Source organism: Dermacentor variabilis, chromosome 3 (genome assembly GCF_050947875.1).
Source record: "Dermacentor variabilis isolate Ectoservices chromosome 3, ASM5094787v1, whole genome shotgun sequence".
Taxonomy (NCBI): domain Eukaryota; kingdom Metazoa; phylum Arthropoda; class Arachnida; order Ixodida; family Ixodidae; genus Dermacentor; species Dermacentor variabilis.
In genome coordinates this window covers 50,293,388-50,312,359 of record NC_134570.1, presented here as the reverse complement: position 1 = coordinate 50,312,359, position 18,972 = coordinate 50,293,388, and the positions used below count along the sequence as shown (strand labels likewise).

Below are 18,972 nucleotides of genomic sequence, written 5' to 3'. Positions count from 1 at the left end.
AATAGCCACTATTTGAAAATCTGAATGTTTTTCTATGAGTTTTTGAATACCGTTATCTACTTGAATCTAGGCCGGCCCCAATTCTAAGCCGAAGCCCCTGAAAGTCCGAAACCAGGGGGCAAAAACAAGGAAATCAATGTTCCACGGACGTGGAATTGTTCATGGTGCTTGAGATGGCGGTCGCAGCATGGAGTGCCACGCATCGAGCCAAAATTGAGAGATCGTTCGGGAATACTAACCCTTGGTTCAAGAATGCAGATTTTGCTGCCACGCTAACGCATCACGTGCGAATTCCGCGCCGGACTTAGATTTGAGCTGAGAGGCCGTAATCTCGATCGATCGAATGCCTTTGGGTACACGAGATACGATGCTTTCGTGCTCGGCAGTGGACGCGTTGGTGCTTGTGGGGAAGGGGCAATGTGCGCTGGAAAAATACTGCTGCATGCGTGGAGTGCTGTTGTTCTGTGTCTGGTGCCGAGTTGTGCAAAATCTAAAAAGAAAGTGATTGTGTCTCCGAGAGCAACCGACTGAAAAAGCCGTTCCACATAGGTGCTGCCACTGCTGATAGACACGTACGGCGCACTTTGTGCTGTGGGCAATGCGGTTCTACATCCTCGAGCGAGCTTACCAAAGTAGGGTAACAGAATTTTGACAGTGAAGTTTAGTTCTGCGTTGCATTACATATCTGTGCTGTCTCATTTTGCAACGATGAAATTCTCGGAAAAGTGAATTTTTTCATGTTCCACGCCGATTGCGTTATGGCGATGTTCAGCTGTATTGGTCAGTCAAGCGCATTTAGGCGTGCGCTCTTGATTTCAGCCCGAATGGCCAGGCTTTGAAAAAGAAAAAGAAAAATCTTGGCACCTTTGGATTTTGCTAAATAAGGTATCAGTGGATTCTGTATGATTTGTGGGATCCCTCACACCCGTGCTCTTGGGACAAAGGAACGACAGTACACAGTAGTGCAAACAATCACAAGGGCATTTATTGCACCTTTCATAGATCAGTGCCTGCTAGCCGAGTTGCTATCCACAAAACATGCCGATGGGCGCGCGACAAATCTAGAAGTCTGACTCACCGCGACCGGAAGCGAGCGAATATGTTCGCCCCATGCTGGATCCCAACGCCTGGTCGTTCGCGCGTACAGTCACGCGAATCGTGGCGCGTTCGAAGGCGGCCACGCGAGGCGGTCTCGCAGAAGCATTGGTCGCCGCGCGCGCGCGCGCGGGACGTCCCCGCCGCGCGCCGGCCCGCCGGGGAAGAGGGTCGCTGCACGTGCGGCACGACCGTCCCGCTTGCTGTCTCGACCCCCAACAGCCCGAGCGCCTTGTCTCCCGACGCCCGAGTAACCCCGCAGCGGCGCGACGCTCGCGCCATCTCTTGCACCGCGCTTGTACCACCCGACCGCCGCGGGCGCCAGGCCACGCGGCGGGCGAAGCCGCCCTGCAGGAGACGAGCCATGGGGGAAAACTAGATCTCAGGGGAGGCGTGAGAGTCGCGCATCCCCACAGATTCAAGGAATGCAGTAACGCCGACCTTTTTGCTTTGCCTTACTTAGAACACGGTTTGCGAGGTATTGAATTTGAAACTGGAGAAAGTGTTTTTCCGGTGCCTAACTTTGAAGTCTCGCACCTCTTGTTCTAGGTAAGCAATAAGGTTGGTGTTATTCAATTCCTTGAACCATACAGATGCCATCGGTACCCTGTTTAGTAAAATTTAAGGAACTGATATGTTGCAGATCTCTGCAAGAGATTTTTTAAAGAAAGTGCGCATAAAATTAGAACAGGAGGAGACAAACAAGAATGGACTGCATATTCAAAATAAGCACATCTTTTTCGAGGACCCACCTCCTCCGTGTCCTAAATAGTTTCAATGGCACCCCTCCCCTACTCCTCCGTGCAGGGTTGGACCAAGCCCAATGCCTTTCACGTGTGCATCACCTCGTACAAGCTGGTCGTCCAGGACCACCAGGCGTTCAGGCGCAAGAAGTGGAAGTACCTGATCCTCGATGAGGCGCAGCACATCAAGAACTTCAAGTCCCAGCGGTGGCAGATGCTGCTCAACTTTCAGAGCTCGCGGCGTCTCCTGCTGACGGGCACCCCGCTGCAGAACAGCCTCATGGAGCTGTGGTCCCTCATGCACTTTCTCATGCCCAGCGTGTTCCAGTCCCACCGGGAGTTCCGCGAGTGGTTTGCCAACCCCGTCACGGGCATGATCGAGGGCAGCAGCGACTACAACGAGAGCCTCATCAAGCGCCTCCACAAGGTGCGTTTGACCGTCTTCCTTGGGGGGGCTGTGGATGATCTTTTCCAACTCTTTTTGTTGCTGCGCTTTTTGTCACTGGTGAAAGCAAGGCTACGTGTGTTATCACCGGGATCGACTGGCAGCGAATGGAGTGTGATAAGAGCTGAATAGAATTGAGCAAAAGCGATTATTATTGCTCCCGTATTCTCGTGCTTGCGACCTCCGTCGACCAATCTCGTTGAGTCTCAACCGGTGATAGCTTGCATTTTGGTGTCCAGTATTCCTTCTTGTCGTTTTGATGAAATGAGAATGAAGCCGGCTTTTGCGAAACACATGTCGTTTGTAATGGTGAGTTGTTTTTGAAACCTGCGACTGTCAGGGTGCCATTTGGGATGGCCTTCAAAGCCCTTCAATGTTACGAAATGCTTTCAAAGTCTTTCTTGCTTTTCTTTTTTGCTAATCATAACAATGCTTTTTTTTTTTGCAGTGATTCGTCATAAGGTTGGTTCATTGCTAGAGTCTGTTCAATTTGTTCAGCATTTCTGTTGTGGTCAGTGATGGTTCACTTGTCAAACGTTTCATGTGCGGTGGTACGTTGGTTTTACAAAGCCATATTTTCCTAAGTTCTTGATTTTGGGAGCAAAATTTAATGATTTGTTGTAATGGGTCATTTGGTTCTGCATTGTGGTGCGAAGCAATGCCACCACCTGATCAAAATTTGCATATTGTCTCTTGTTTTTGCGCAAATTCCGGACTGGGAGCCCTTACTGGTTTTTTGTGTCGCCAGGTGCTTCGACCTTTTCTTCTGCGGAGGTTGAAGTGCGAGGTGGAGAAGCAACTGCCCAAGAAATACGAACACGTGGTGATGTGCCGGCTGTCGAATCGACAGCGGTACCTCTACGACGACTTCATGTCCCAGACAAAGTAAGTTTTCGTCATCGTGTAGCCTGTGAACATTTCTTTTTATTTACGCATGGGGCAACATGACTGTTTGATTGAAAGTTGTGCAGTGGTGGAGTTCAGTTTTCTGTGGCATTCTTCGTTCCTTCAGCAGCCAGCCAAACGCACAGCTATCAACATATGCGATAACTACTTTGCACCCTCGTGAGCCTAGCCAGGAATTGATTTTGGATACCTTGGTAACAAAAGACCATCTTGCTAGCGTTGTACTAGCATAGATGGTGCGCGTTGGTTGCAGCCCATTTAGAAGCAGCCAGGTGGTTGTGTAGGCTCTTTTACTTAAAAGCCACTGTACAGAATTAATAAAACTGCGCGACAAAGGGGATTCTTAACGATGATGGTAGGGGCTTTGGGCAGAAACTGGGATGGTGTTGGGTCAGGCATTCTTATTTCCTGTCTCAGGCCCAAAATAGTTGCCAAAAATATTTGCAAGCGGCTTCCTTCAAAGTACAGAGCAGTGACGTGTTAAAGGGACATTAAAGAGAAAAATTATTTCACACGTATTAGCGAATTGCCCTCCTGCAGTACCTAAAATGCCACTTTTACTGTGCAATTAGCAAGCTAGAAAAAGCGCAAAAAAAGGAAAAGACAGTTGGTGGCACCACCTTAAAATTTCCACACCAGCTCGCCCGTGTCGTCGTGGACTGGACTGCATCTGCTAGATCATAGTGAAACTTATTGCCACGAAATTAATGAAACTTGAGTTTCCAAAGAATACTTTATGTTATAAACAGACTTAGTGTTGTTTCTCATGAGCGTCCCTTTAATTAGTGAAACTTTGGAGGATCACCTCACGTGATTGCGACTCGTTCTTTTCATCAATCTCATTTCATCACTCCAGAGGCACTGTGGATAAAGCAATGCACCAAGCTAGTGTTTCTGTCTTCCTTCTATGCTTTTTCACCACTGGACTGTTGTTCTCATTAGATGGTTCTTTTTATTTATTGAGTAAGCAATCCACAGGCCTGATGCAAATGTAATGATTAACTTTTTAAATTTTGCACTGAACTGGTCTATTTTGTTTTTATGAGCAATTTGATTTTACTAGCCAATTCAGCCAGTTTCATTAGGTTACATACGGAAACTTACTGATTGAAGGTTGTCTGTCGGTTGGCCACAGACGCAGGACGAAGTCCCACGGTGGGATTCGTTTTCAGCCTGCTGCTGGTATCAATCTTTGTCCAACTCCATTCCTCAATTTGCACCAGCAAAGAGTTAGTAAAATCTGTTCAACTGCTTTTGAAGCAGGCTTGCACTTCTTGCTTTTAGTGAGAACCAGGGATTTGCAAGTATCATTTACCCGATCCTAACGAGCATGTGGTTTTTACCTGTCGAAAAAAAAAAAAAAAAAGTGGAAAAGTTGCATGCCTTCAATTTTCCCAAGAAAATGAAACCTGCGTAATTTACCTTCACAGCATGCATCTTTATCCACAGTTAAATGTCCATTGTCATCACTGTTCAGACAGCTCTTAATCGCTGGCTGTGGACCACAACATATCATCTGTGTGGTTGAATGCATTTAATATTTTGCATTTCTAAAACAACTCTGCCAGTGGGACGGTGGCCCATTCCTCAGCTAACCGCATCGCTATTTAGTGCTGCGACACATGCAAGTCTCCGAAATGTCAAGAGCACGACATGTATATGTTGCTACTAGCTGAGCAGAGAAGAAAGGGGGTTAGCCGAGGGGCCCCATCTTTATTAGTCTTATCACAAGAAGCCGACAAACACGTACACCGAAGACAACATAGAGGAAATTACTTGTGCTTCACAAATAAAGAAACAATAAATTAATGGAAATTAAAGTGGTTCAAAAAACAACTTGCCTCAAATGGCACGTGCAATGCGAAGGTTGTGGTATTGTTCCCCATCTGTGGCAAGTTGTTTGTTCGCCCACTTTAATTTCCATTAATTTATCGTTTCTTTATTTGTTAAAGGGACACTAAAGGTTACCAGAAAGTCAAGTTAAAGTGGTATAGCAATGTTCAAGAACGTCTAAGGCATCAATCTAATCGCGAACAGAGCTTTAGTAACCGAGAAATTGAGGTAAATGCATGACACGATTTGAGACCCCCCAGCGATATTCCGGTACTAGCCCGATGACGAAAGCACTCCTCATAATTTGTGTTACTAATACTCAACTGCTCGTATTAAAATATCATTTCATTCTATTATAAGACGGAAGAAAGTGCTACTTGTCTACGCCTATTCGATTCTAAGAAAAAATAACATTTTGACGTTACCCTTCAGTAGTATGGGTGGTCGAAAGGTTTCGTTTTCGCTCGACTCTGCGCTGCGCACGCTTTGGAGTTTCAGTAGTTTCGTTATCGCGTCGTGCAGTGCGGGTTCTGCTGGCTTGCGAAACTTTCATTTCGAACAAGCAGTGAGAATGCCACGTCCTTGTGATGTCGTGGGAAGCCCTCGTTGCTTTCCCGCTCCGGAGAGCCGGTGTCGAGGCCGCCGTCGTAGTACGACGACGCCGGCAGCGCGAGCCCTCAGCAGCAGGTCGCGCTCGTCAGTGCTCAAATTGCTGAAGTTGAGCCCAGCATCGCGAGCCAATCTGTCGTTGTCAGGGTCCATTGTGACGAGCGTCAAAGTTTGCGTCATAGAATAAAGTACCATAGTATAAAGTAGAATAAAGTAGTTTGCATAGAATAAGTATGGTCGCGCGTTTCTCCTTCCGCTAGCCACCATACTCCCGCTTTCGCTCTGCTGTCGGCTCTGTCTTGGCTCTGTTTCTGGCTGCGCGTTTGCGTTTTGCGCAGAAAAGCCGTAGCGCCGTCTGCGGACGCCGTTCTACTCACCGATGGCGCAACGTCACTATGAGACCATGATGTCAGTACTCCTCAATCGGAGGGCGGGCGATTTGAACTGCGCTAGAGGTACGCGGACGCTTCAGAACGCATTTTCTCTTAAAATAAGTCTCTCCTTGGCACAAAACAAGCGTTTCGAGGTTTCTGGGATGGTATTTCAACAGTCCACGTTCACTTAATAGTAACCTTTAGTGTCCCTTTAAGCACAAGTAATTTCCCCTATGCTGTCCTCAGTGTCAGTGTTTGTTGGCTTCTTATAATATGACTGCTAGCTGAGCAGGTGAGATAGCGTATCTCTTGAACAAAGTTTCGTGTTGAAAGCAGCAGGTCATTGTGGCCTACCTACCCGAGAATGTGTGATGACAATATCAGTGGCAGTTGCTCTGACACATGCTGCAACGGTATCTTGCTTTCGTATGCTCTTGTAACATGCAGGCAGTCTTCGAACCCCTCTTAATTAAAGGGTGGGCACAAACACGTGGGCCTTGTGATCGAGTAAATGCGGTAGCTTGCATGCAAAAACCCACTTGCCTTCAGCTAGCTGCATGTGTCGTTTGCCCGTACGTGTGTGTGTCGCTCGCAGGGTGAGCAGCGGTCTGGTGGGATGTTGCACAGCTGTGCTGTGTGCGTGTGCGCAGGACAAAGGAGACGCTGGCCACTGGCAACTTCATGAGCGTCATAAACGTGCTGATGCAGCTCCGCAAAGTGTGCAATCACCCCAACATGTTCGAGCCGAGACCCATCGTGTCGCCCTTCCGCATGGAAGGGCTCGTGTATTATACTGCCTCCCGTGTATATGACATCTGTAAATATGACCCATTCAAGGTAAGCAGCAGCAGCAGCAACCTGTTCTCTCTGTGCGGTCATTTCTTCTTCTTTTTTTTTTTTTTCGAGTCTTATGAGAAAAGTTTTGCCTGGCTCTGCTGTCTCAGTTAGCACAGCATTTGTGGGTGGGATGACATAAACACCGATGCCCTTGGCAGTCAACTGGTGTACAGGATCACCAAACTTGACCCTTTGCTGTTTTGCACAATGTGCACAATGTGCTGTTCCAGTTGGGAGCCATTTCGTGCATCCGCACACCGCGCTGGAAACGCGCACAAATAAACACACGTTAAGTGATTTTTTTATTTCGAAAAATTTATTTATTCCTGATGCTTTCAACAGTACTTGAGTGCTGTGGGGTAGCGCTCAAAGCAAGTAATATCAAGGTACAACCTCCAAACAATTTTTCTCAAAATTGATTCTCTTGCCTCCTGCTCACCTTGTCCCACTGATTACTTCGAGACTGCTTGGTCTACTTACTTTACTTTTTAAGGTTTCTTTTTTAATTCAGTGGCAATGTATTTGCCACTGAATAAGAATTCCGTGGCAAATACATTGCTGTCGAATTAAGAGAGATTTTGTATAGATGCACCAGCCAATTATGTTCACTCAAAAGCAAACTTTTTCCAGTGTTGGCTTTTTGAGAACTTGGAGGGCAGAGGCACAGAAGACTGATGCAGCACAGTTTTGTGGATGGAACTTCCACTAACATTCTTGGGTTGTTGCCAAGTATACATTCCTCACAGCATTCGAACTTGTGCTGAGTAAATGACTTACTCGCTGCGAACAGGGTGACTGAGTAAGCTACAAGACAATGTTTCCATATTTCAAACGGCCCATGATGAATGGCCTCTCGTCCTAGTGTCACTGGCAATCTCGGAGGTCGTGCTCTGCCAGGCATTGCCGCCTGCTTCGCAGTCCGTGGCGCACTCGGAGACAACAGCACACTCTCGCTAATAGCATCTGTAGAGCAGGGTGAAGAGGGTAACACCAGTTAGTTCTGCATTAGAAAAATTGTTTAAAATTGGCCAAACTGCACTTTCTTTCCTATTGCAACGCAACATGGCTAAATTTATTCATAATTAGTGCTTGACTCTGACTCAGTAGTTGTAGATGGGGCATCACATATCGTTGCAGCTACTACCATATCTTCACGCTATTTACACAGTGGCATTGGCATTTGTGTCCTATGTTTGTGCTTTTTCTCCTAAAAGAAGTGTAAAGTAAACATGGTGCATAGGCTGCTTCAGTGAAGGCCTGAGCTTCGCCTTAGATCGACTTTACGGATGCCTTTATGTCCGTTCTGAGATTTTCATAATGTTTGTACAGTCGGTGTGTTTCTGCAGATGGCTCATTTTTATGTCCTTTTCAATGTTGTATTACTGTGCTGGTTGCTGTGTATAGCAAGTGCTTAGCACAGCAGTTCTGCAGAGTAGGAGCTGCAGGTCCATTGGCATTAGATGGCTCGTGCTATTGATATGTACGTTTTTAAACTCGCTGTGGTTTCGTTAATTATGGTGAAAATTGGTCCACGCCATTGTGAGAACCGACTTGATTATGTGGCAGATCTAACCAAGTGCAGAGGATGTTTATGCTTGCTGTCACTTCATTTGCCATAATATTCCACAGTTTTTGGCTGCTATTTGTTGAAAAACAAAAACAAAAACAAAATGCCAATAAAAGCAGCTTCTACTCACGGAGACAGCAATGACGATGGCATGTCAAATCACAGAGTAGTTCGCAAGTAAACTTCGCTTTAAGATGCCCAAAATCACTTGTGATGCAGCAAGCTGCTGTGCTCAAATGTTCCAGTACTGGTTTTTTATACAAGAAAAGGGTGTCTTGGCAAGACAGTCTTTCCCGCGGGCTCGGACCGAGTTTTTCTAATACCTGTGACAGAATGTTCACTGTCATTATTGCATTCAACTGTATTGTTGCTCATTGTTTTTGACAAACTGCGTGCACAGAGCAGTGTTGTAATTACCGTAGAATGACACTAATGGTGTGGTGCAGGTTCTGGCGAGCACCTACACCCGTCGATCTTGGGCTGCCTGCGTAAAGAGCCGCTAATAGCTTAGAGCCCTGAAACGCGTGGACCTTTCTGGCACCACTTTTGATTTAATGTCTTGGCTGTCGAAGGGTTTAACCCAATCAATCAATCAATCAATCAATCAATCAATCAATCAATCAATCAATCAATCAATCAATCAATCAATCAATCAATCAATCGGTTGATCAATTTTGTTTACATAGGATGCCTTTATTCTACTCACCTCCTCTCCACACCTGCCCGCGCAGCATGTTAGTTTCTCGGCCCTGAACTTGCTGCTTGCCGATGTGGAGCTGTGTCTGACAGCGTTTGCTGCACACCGCATCAAGAAGTTCCAGACGTCGTGCCACTTTGTCGAAACCATTGAGAGCCACCCGCCCCCACCACCGAGGTGCCCGCCTGGCAAGATCAGGCTGCACATCCGCACATCGACACCATCAGCCCAGGTGAGTGCGGTGTTGATGGTCGTGGATTTGGCACTGCCCTCTCGGGTCTAGTTGCTTACTGGTAAAGGTGGGAGTATGCAATGAAATTTCGTTAATTACCGTATACACTCGCATAATGATCGCACCCCTGAATTTTGTCGTCAAAATTCAATTCTTTTTCTTTCTCGTGTAATGATCGCACCCCGAACTTGTCACAGTGATATGTCGTGTGCCAAGTCTAGCTAATGATGATCGCGCTTACCATCTGTTGAATGCTGTGCAAACGACTCTTGAACACATACCAAGCGGTCTGCATGCACCCAAACATTCTTAAGCAGATGCTCCATTTCATTCCTTTCATCACTTTTTTCATGGAAAAAAGAAAGCTACAAGCAAACTTGCCTTGGCTTTATTACTTGCAGGCTTCATAATGGTTTTGGCCAACAACAACAACAAAAAAGGTGCCTTTCGATTCTTCTCGTCTGCACTCTTGGGCACACAACAAATCGTGAGCGGCAACTATGGTGGTCACGTTTACACTGATACGTTAGAGGTGTACCCTGTTCATACGCCCACGCTTGTAACACAGCTAAGATATTCACCCACCCTTAGCGGAAACGTGCCACATTGGGATAGTGGTGAAGACAAATGGCACACTGACTGGCCCAAGTCTCTCTGCTAATGTTCGCTTTCTGCATTTATTTGCAGTCTGGGGCAGCTCGGGCAGCATCGCCAATGGTGGCGGCCGGCCATCATGGACCTCACCACCAGAGGCTGGTGGCCGCCTCTGGGGCTCACCACCATGCCGCGGGCATGGTGGTGCGGCCAGGCCACCAGGGGGTGCCGGGCGGCGGGGCCACCTTTGCCATGGCCCGCCACGGGGCCGTGCTCTCCCAGGTGCACCACCCTGGTGGCCTGCAGCAGCAGCCGCAGCAGCAGCAACAGCGTCTGGTGGTGGTCTCCACGCCGGGCACCGTGACGCCACGTGCGCACAGCCCAGTGGTGGCGGCGGCCCCTTCCTCTGCAGGCGGAGGAGGGAGCGGCGAGTACATGCTGCAGCTGGTGCAGAAGTCCAACGCCTGTGAGTGCCTGTCAGCTGTCGCTCCTGCCACGAGTCTTTCCCTCTGAAGGGGCACCAGCTCCCGTGTTCTTAGCCCTGGGATAGCTAGTGTGTATCACACATTCTTGATTTTGATACCCCTAAGTGTCGACATACCGTATTCACACGATTGTAAGTCGACCACTTTTATAAAATTTGAAAATCTGAATTGGTGGAGTCGACTTACAATCGAAACCAAAACATGGCACCGCCAAAAAAGCGAGGCCAACGGGAGCTACAACGTAGTTACAATTTTATGTTTGCTCTATGGCCCTACCCGTAGCTTTTCGCTATCCCGCGTGTTTGTTCACTTTTCGAAGGGTTTTTCAACATTTTTGAGAGTGTTACAGTACACACAACAAAAATGACACAACACTCGTGGGGGGTGTCGATAGTTGACGGAAGCATCGCTGTTCCATTCGCGGCGGCACCCTCAGAACAGCAGCGCTTGTGGGGAGGATTGGTAGTTCATGGAAGAGCAGAAGAGCTCGCGGGTTTCTCTTTCCCTGTTGCGCTTAGCTTTCTCTATTTGACGAAAGGCATTGGTTTGACGCGTTTCACTTGACTGCCAGCTACGTGCTACTTCTATGCTTCCTCAGTCGTCATGAGTGCTCCAGGCCCACTAATCATTCGGCACTCGTTCACAGCAGCGTTCAAGAGGGCTGCCATCCTTTACGCCGAAGAAACAAATCACTGCGCAGCGGGCCGCAAGTTTGATTTCTCTGAAAGGGTGGTACGAGAGTGACGACTGCAGCGAAGTGAAATTTTCACCTGTGACGGCAAGTGAGGAATTTCCCACGTGCTGAAGTCTGGACGCTTTCCGGAGCTGTAGGCTAAGCTTGCGGCGTACGTCGCTGAAACGCGTGATCGGTTCGTGCCACTGAAGTGCGACATGGTCATGAAACAAGCCCGGATCTTCGCCTTTTAAGGACCTGCTCCGCCGTGAGTACGAGTGGCTGGCGGCAGAAGACCACGAAATTACGCCAACCGGACCTGCCAAAAGAGCCCCCCTGATGGCTCTGGTGGTTGGGTGCATTCGGCGTGGGCTGCTGTTCCACAATATGTCGTGGTGCAGTTGTTTGCCAAATGTTAAATTTCGCTGGACCACGACGCGCTGTGGGAGCGTAGCAACGATGACGATAGCAGCACTAGTGAAAATGAGTAGTCCAGTGACCATGTCAGCTACTAATAAATTTTCGTTATTGAATGCGGCTTCGTGCATGCTCTCCTTTTCTTTTTTTTTTCTTCCTGTCTCGCTATATGGGGGGGTCGACTTACAATCGTGTAAGTATGGTAACTGCGAGAAACGTTAACACAAATCCCGGGGTTGGTTTTTTTCATAAGCCAGAGAGAAGTTTCAGCTGTGGATAGTTCAACATATCGCTAGTAATTACTACTTAATTAAATTACAATTAGAATGACATTTGTTTTTTGCACAAATGTACACTAGAACCTCATTCATACATTTTGGGGGAAAAAATGTGAGAGAAAAACTTATTAACCAGGTACAATTCGAAGTCTCTAAAAAATTTGGCAGACTCAACTGTAGTTGATGTTTTCGTAATGCAAAGCATTGTGTGAATTGTTGCAGCAGGAGATGCTGCCGTGAGAGGAGATTGCGGGGCCCGAGTGGCTGGAGACGTGCGTTGTCATTTTTGTAATTTTGGCAAGCTCATGTTTGCACTACTATAATTCAGACCGAGTCTGCAGCTTCTTTAGGCAGGGTACTTGGTGTGGAGTTTTGATGCGCATGTGTGGCGAGAATCGTTGTGGCACGAGAGACGACCATTGCTCGGAGAGCTTTTGGGGGCCCAAGCGGCCCTAGACATTGAGATTTTTTGATCTTGTAGTGTTTTGAGACGGCAACGGGAAACAGAAAAGAAATTGAGCTGGTGAGCATGGGCACACAATGCTGCAAGAGTGAAACAGGCGGAACATGATGCTCATGTTGCACCTGACGGCATATTTTGGTCATTGCCTATTAAAAAGGTGCAGTACGCATCCATTGGCACGACGCCACACACTCTGTAAAACAGATAGGTAAAGATGCTCATCGCATAGCTGTGAATGCAATATGCAGCTTCCTGTGGGGAGATTTGCTGGTACTGGAAGAGGAAACCGAGTGTGGGCCTGCATTTTCACACGAGATGGGCAGGCAAATACTGTCCGGAAGCTGCCAGGGTGGGTGATTAGCACTTCGGATTACGTGTACCTCGTACCTTTTCTTGTTCACATGAGATCGAGCAGCCGGACAACGTATTGGGGTGGTTGCAGTTAGGCAATGTACTGAATGTTAGTGCTGAAAGATCAGGATTCTTTTGTGAATGTATTAACGAGGTTCTTCTGTACTCCCCACAGCCATAAATAAAGATGAACAGTTTACACCAATTTTCATTGATGTGGAACAGTGTTTGGGCATTACAGGGACATCATTACTGACAATTAGTTGTTCCTCAACACGCTGCCTTGAATATATAATGGTAGGGCAATGCCACCTCCTTGCTCAATCAAAAGTGCAATAAAAACTTCCCTGTGGATACATTTAGTCAGGTTGTCTCAAATCATCTTGCCAACTAAAGTGATGGTATGGGAAACAGAATGGCTTTATTTGTGGGTGCCTTTTTTCCAGCAGTGTGCGTGGATAATGTACAAAAACTTCAGCAAGACACCTTATGGCATCCAAAATGAAGTCCGAAAGAGTTGATCGGCGACTGTAAAATGAATTCTTAGCTCATCGTGGCTATGAGCTATGTCAGCGACAATGCGGCTTGCTCGCCGAAACTGTCGGTGGTGCTCGTTTTCAAATTTATATTTATTTTCAGTACCTGGAAAATTCAGAATGTTTAAATTTGAACCAAAGTGACTTGTGTAGTGTAGGATAATGTTTGATCAGGTATGTAAATATATTGAGCGTTCTTGCAAACCTAGTAAGCGAATTCTGTGTTGTCCAGAATATGCCAACTTTTGTTATCTTTGGCTGCAGTGGCTGCGGCCGGTGGCCAGCCGGTGATGGGTTCGCCCATCACGTTACAGATCCAGCCGCCGGCCCACGGGACCGGTCCAGCGCGGGTGGCGGTGCCGTTTGGCATCGGCCGCATCGTGCAGACCACAACGGGCCAGCACTTGCTGCTGACGCCTGCCCAGCAGACGTCGCAGACCATGCCCGACGGCACAACGGCTGTGCAGCAGCAGCACCAGACGGTCATGCTGGCCACATCTGCTGGCCAGACTGTGGTCAGGACCACGACGGGTGAGAGCACGCTCGCCGTCTGCGTCCCTACCTGAGAAGGCGCCCGGGCCGAATTGAATTTTAATGCCAAGACTGCACTGCCAGACCAAATTATTTCCGGCTGCGAGGTGGTACCCAAAAGTGAGCGGAATTATTGTTAGAAAGCTATGTATTTGTTTATCTTTTAGAAAAGAGCCTTATCACCTTGGTGGTACCCTCCATTACACTTAATGAATTTGTCGAATGGGCGATTCCATTCTTCACAAAATTTTTTAAGCTAGTATGTTTTAGCTTCTCTTTAGTTTTTTTTTTCCTCGCCTCTTCTGCCTCGTGAAATTGCAGTCCTTTAATTGCAGTCCTCCGAGGAAACAAAAAAAGTTGCATGGAGTGAGGTCAGCTGCTCGCACCCTTACTCACCTGACCTTGCTCCGTGCGACATCATTTTTTGTTTTCTCGAATGAATTATGTGAAAGGTCTACGATTTACTACGTAGAAAACGTGAGGGAAAAAACGAGAGAGGAGCTAGCCATCAAAGCATACAAGTTTTAAAAGATGTATTGAAGAATGGAGTTGCAGATTGGACAAATGTTTGTAGTGTAGTGTAGTGTAGTGTAGTGTAGTGTAGTGTAGTGTAGTGTGTGTAGTGTAGTGTAATAGAGAGTACCTTCAAGGTGATAAGGTTGCTTTGTAAAAAATAAACAAATACATAGCTCTTTAAAAATAATTCCGGTTTCTTTTGGGTACCCCCTTGTATCTAACCTAACCAAAAATATTTGCTGGTCTCATGGCTATGTGCCACTAAGTATGTGCTGCTCTTCATTGAACCTTTGTGAACTTTGAACCTTTTGAACTTTGAACCTTTTGAACCATTGAACTTGGGTCACTGCGTATGTGTCACCAGGTGCCCGCAGCCATAGCGGAGGGGATGTTAGATGGTGCACTGTGTCTGGAGGGAAGCATGGGAGAGCAGGCTGGCTGCTGTACATGCCCCATACATGACGTTTATGGCTATTTGCTTACTGGTAAAGTCATTGTAGATGAGTTGTGCGTGAATTTTCGTTGTTAGCTATTTGTGGTGTCCGAATGCAAGAATTTATGAGAAACGAGAACCAATCTCAAAAGCTATGCTTTTGCTTGTGGCATGTGCCAGAGGGCGATTTGCAGGAGCTGGTAACATGTCATGGCCACCGTATTTTAGGTACCATCTTATACAGTCAAGCCTTGTTTTGTTTTAAGTCACATCCAAATTGGCGAATACTTTCCTTATATCAGATATTTATTGCAAACATACATGCTGACATAAGAAAAAGAATAAAGAGAGAGAGAAAGAGAGAGGTCTTTGCAAAGGAAATGCGAGCGTGATGCCTCTGATAATCCACCACAGGCTTTCCTGTTGGTTTTGATGGCCTGTTGACGATTTGCTACATTGGTATGTGTCATGGGAGCAGCAGTAAACTACCATATTTATGCCGTACGTAGCAGCCGCCGGTGTAGAACTCGTCTCCTGTTTGTGCCAGTCCAGCACATAAGTTTTGGGAACTCCGAACGCCCGTGATGCGGCCCAATTTCCGTCTGTCTCCGCACACGTGATCGCTTTCCTTTTAATTGCGGTATAATGACTAACTCGGCATGTCTTTGCACTCGGCACTTCCATGCTGATAGAGCAAACGCAGAAAAACGGGATATATGGACGGTGCACTAACCTAAGCCAAAGGAAGCATTGACTAAGCACATGTACAGCACATGGAGGAAGCAAGAGTCTACGAGGCAGCCATTTTGAACTGCCGATGACGATGTGGTAACGCTGATTTAAGGTCGTACTCAATTCTGACGTGCATGCAACTTTTGGACCCGTTTTATTGGAAAAGAAGTGCACGTTAGAGTCGAGGAAATATGGTAATCAAACGATGTTTAGTATGTTTTGGCTACTAGTCCTTTTCACATTCTGATGTTAGCAGCCCTGCAAGTGTTCTGTCCTCATGCTTTTGTCTCGTGCCGCTGTCTCGCAGCGCTGAGCCAGATGGGACGGGTTGTGACCAGTGCTGCGGGCAGTCCTGCTTCAACTCAAGTTTCGACCATCGCTGGCGCAAAGCCAGTTGTGCGTGTCGCACCTATGAATGTGAACAGTCAGGCGACGCACGCAGGAGTGACGAAAACTGGTAGGTTGTGTGAGAGCGAATCTACGTCACAACAGGGGTGCAGAGTGTTCCAATGCAACTTTGCTGGACCACCTGAACCTGTGTGTTTTTCTGTATTATTTGCTTTTAATCATTTTTTATAGTGTGTGTGCGTGTGTGTTGAATCTGTTCATTTAGATTTATGGAGTGTGTTGCAAGGCACGAGGGAAAGAAATTTGTATTGAAGCTATGGGACAATAAAATTAACTTCCGAGGGCAAAATTCATTTATGGCATGTTAGAAAATACTCACGAAAAAATTAAAAAGTCACAAATGCGGTCTTAATTGCCTACAAGTGCTGGTTGTAAACGAGATACTTCTCTGTCGAAATAGGGGATTCATCATGATTGGGGTGATGGGAAATAATGTGAATAGTGTGCGAAAGTGCAGTTAGATCTCTATATAACGAAGTTGTTCTTGCAGCGAAAAACTATGTTAAATTGAAAATTTTGTTAATTTGAGGGTTTTAGAGTTTCAGCAGTAAAAATAATTTCACCAACAATTCCCAGAACATTCCTCGTGGATAGTACTGTATTTACTCGCGTAATGAACATACTTTTTTTTTTTCTAAAAATATGTGTAAAGTTCATTATGCGGGGTAAAATTTTGAGCGATTTTTCTTTTTCTGTGGCCACATCTAAAAAAGTAAGTTCTGCCCAAAATGCGAACCATCGATTGTTACAGCAAATGTGTAGACAGCTACACGAAGTAAGGATACTAATATTTTTGGTTGTATAAACTCCCAAACGTTCGCTTCTACACAAACTGAGCGGCAAGAACGCAGCAAGCAAGAGCCATCAACCCCGATGCAGATCACTTTGAAGATAGGGCGTGCCGCAGCTGTGCTATGGGCAGTTACTGGCTGTCAGAGTAAAACGTCGCGCACTCCCCTTCTCCCCCTGGCGCTATGCGTCCGACGGAAGACTGCGTGTTTGTTTCCCGCTTTCCTCCCTTGTATGCAAGAGATTAAACCGCGATTGTCAGCGCCCTTCGGGCGCGGCTGTGCAATACGCAGTTGCGGCCAGAGTACAACGCTGCCATGCCTCCCCTCCCCAATGGGGTGTTTTGTGTGATGGAAGACTGCTCACGAAATTGAGCTGCGATCGTCGGCTTCCCTCGCGTGCTGTTGCTCACATCTACACCATGCGGTGCTCGGCAACGGCGGCGGTGGAGGCAAAAATGCGCCTGGAGCGCCATCGCAATAAAAGTAGGACCTGGTACGATTCAGAGTCTGACACAGCATCAGACACATTTGCACCCGTCGAACGCCATATCATACGCTGAATCGTGCAGTGTGTCCCCTACTTCACGGCAGCAAGTTCAGGATGCAATCATTATGCAAGAAAAAGAAAAAAAGAACACTTCTTGATTGGAAAAGCGGGGGCTGCGCTCATTACGCGAGTGCGTACATTATACGAGTACAGTCAACGACTGAATTCTTGGACGCCCAAATTTTCGGACATGCCTGATATTTCGGACGTCTTCGCTGCACCGCCACGAGCCCCATAGAATCAATGTATAAGGACATCTGAAGTTTCGGACGCTCGAACCCCCCCCGCCGTCCAATTTTCCTGATTTTTTGACGCGACGGAAGGCCCTTTGGCTCCTCGCATAGCGCCCTTGCGAAGGAAATCGACTTGCAGCCCTAAGCATATCACCGCTTTGAACCACAACTAGCCGAATCTAGCCGTCACACACCAATTTGGTCTGGCCACGCTGGCTATGTTCATCACCGCACTTCCGCCTCTGGCGGAGTTTCCGGAGCGGTGCCATTTCGTTTTTTTTGCGCAGGCCACGTTTTGGCTAGCGTGGTGTGCGGTTGTGCTGTTGTGCTCTGCCACGCTAGGCCTAGGTGCTTCGACGCTCGTCAGCGAACTCCACTGTTCAACTTGAGGATTTCGCTTGCCTTCGATGGCCCCCGCCCCGTCTTCGTTGTCCTCGCCGATGGCATCGAAGCGTGGAAAGCAGCACCGTCGGTTAACAATGAAGAAGAAAGCCGCCATTATTAAACAAGTCGTGAGCGGCCGATCGCAGGCTGACGTGAGCGAGGAGTTCGGCATTTCTAAGCAAACAGTTTCGGATTTCCTCAAGAACAAGGGCAAGATCTTGGAAGCGGCCGAAAAACCATCTGGTGCCCAAAAAAAGAATGCAAGCCAAGGTGTTCATCTAAAGCTCGAGGAAGCTCTCGTCGTGTGGCTTAATCCGATGATAGCAAAGCGGTTGCCGGTCTCGGGCTGCATCTTGAAAGAAAAAGCGGAAACTCTCGCGGTTCAAATGGACATTGAGGATTTTAAGTTTAGTGATGGATGGATGTTTGAGGAACTTTAAGCATCGGAATGACCTCAAGTTCAAGAAGATGTGCAGTGAGAGCGGCGCCGTCGACAGTGCAGTTATTGAGCAGTACCGCAACGGAAAACTTCAGTCTTTGTTGCAGCAGTTCTCTGCTGACAACGTTTTCAACTGCGACGAAACTGGTTTGTTTTACAAGATGTTGCCAGAAAGAACGCTCGCTTTTGCTGGTGACCCATGCCATGGTGGCAAGCACAGTGAAGAACGGCTGACTGTTCTCGTCGGCAGCAACATGTCTGGCAGCGAGAAGCTTCCCTTGTTAGTAATCGGGAAGTCAAAGAACCCGAGGTGCTTTAAAGGGGCAACGCTGACAGTGTTGTACGAAGCCAACAAAAAGGCATGGGTGACTCAGCAGTTGTTCGAAAGTTACGTCCGCAGGTTGGACAGGAAGTTTGAGCTTCAGAACAGACGTGTCGTGCTCTTCATTGACAACTGCGCCGCTCATGGTCACATCAAGAATTTGAAGGCTGTCCAGCTGGAATTCATGCCACCCAACACGACTGCAGTCCTCCAACCAATGGACCAAGGCGTCATCCGCAATCTGGAACTTTTGTACCGTTCGCGGGTACTAAACCGCATGGTGCTGTGTGCGGAAAACGGCAAAGGCTACAACGTTAATCTTTGGTCTGCTGTTGGAATGCTTGCAGACGCATGGAAGGCAGTGAGGCAAGACATGATCCGCAACTGTTTTCGCCACGCGGGTTTCGTACTCGCCACAGAGGAACCAGACTTGCCTGAAAGCAACAACACGATTGACGTGTGCCCGCCCATGGACGACGTGATCAATGACCTCCGCTGTTC

At 47.4% G+C, this 18,972-nt stretch overlaps 1 protein-coding gene across 6 annotated transcripts in view; it reads left to right on the top strand.

Annotated features, from left to right (window-relative positions):
• dom (domino helicase) overlaps window positions 1-18,972 on the top strand; it is a 148,386-nt gene that overhangs the window by 48,415 nt on the left and 80,999 nt on the right. For all 6 annotated transcript variants that reach the window (XM_075685056.1, XM_075685054.1, XM_075685052.1 and 3 more), the window contains 7 exons: window positions 1,903-2,265; window positions 3,032-3,168; window positions 6,656-6,842; window positions 9,141-9,338; window positions 10,026-10,398; window positions 13,400-13,666; window positions 15,655-15,804. In XM_075685056.1, the coding sequence (XP_075541171.1) occupies window positions 1,903-2,265; window positions 3,032-3,168; window positions 6,656-6,842; window positions 9,141-9,338; window positions 10,026-10,398; window positions 13,400-13,666; window positions 15,655-15,804 (1,675 nt within the window). The remainder of the gene's footprint in view (window positions 1-1,902; window positions 2,266-3,031; window positions 3,169-6,655; window positions 6,843-9,140; window positions 9,339-10,025; window positions 10,399-13,399; window positions 13,667-15,654; window positions 15,805-18,972) is intronic.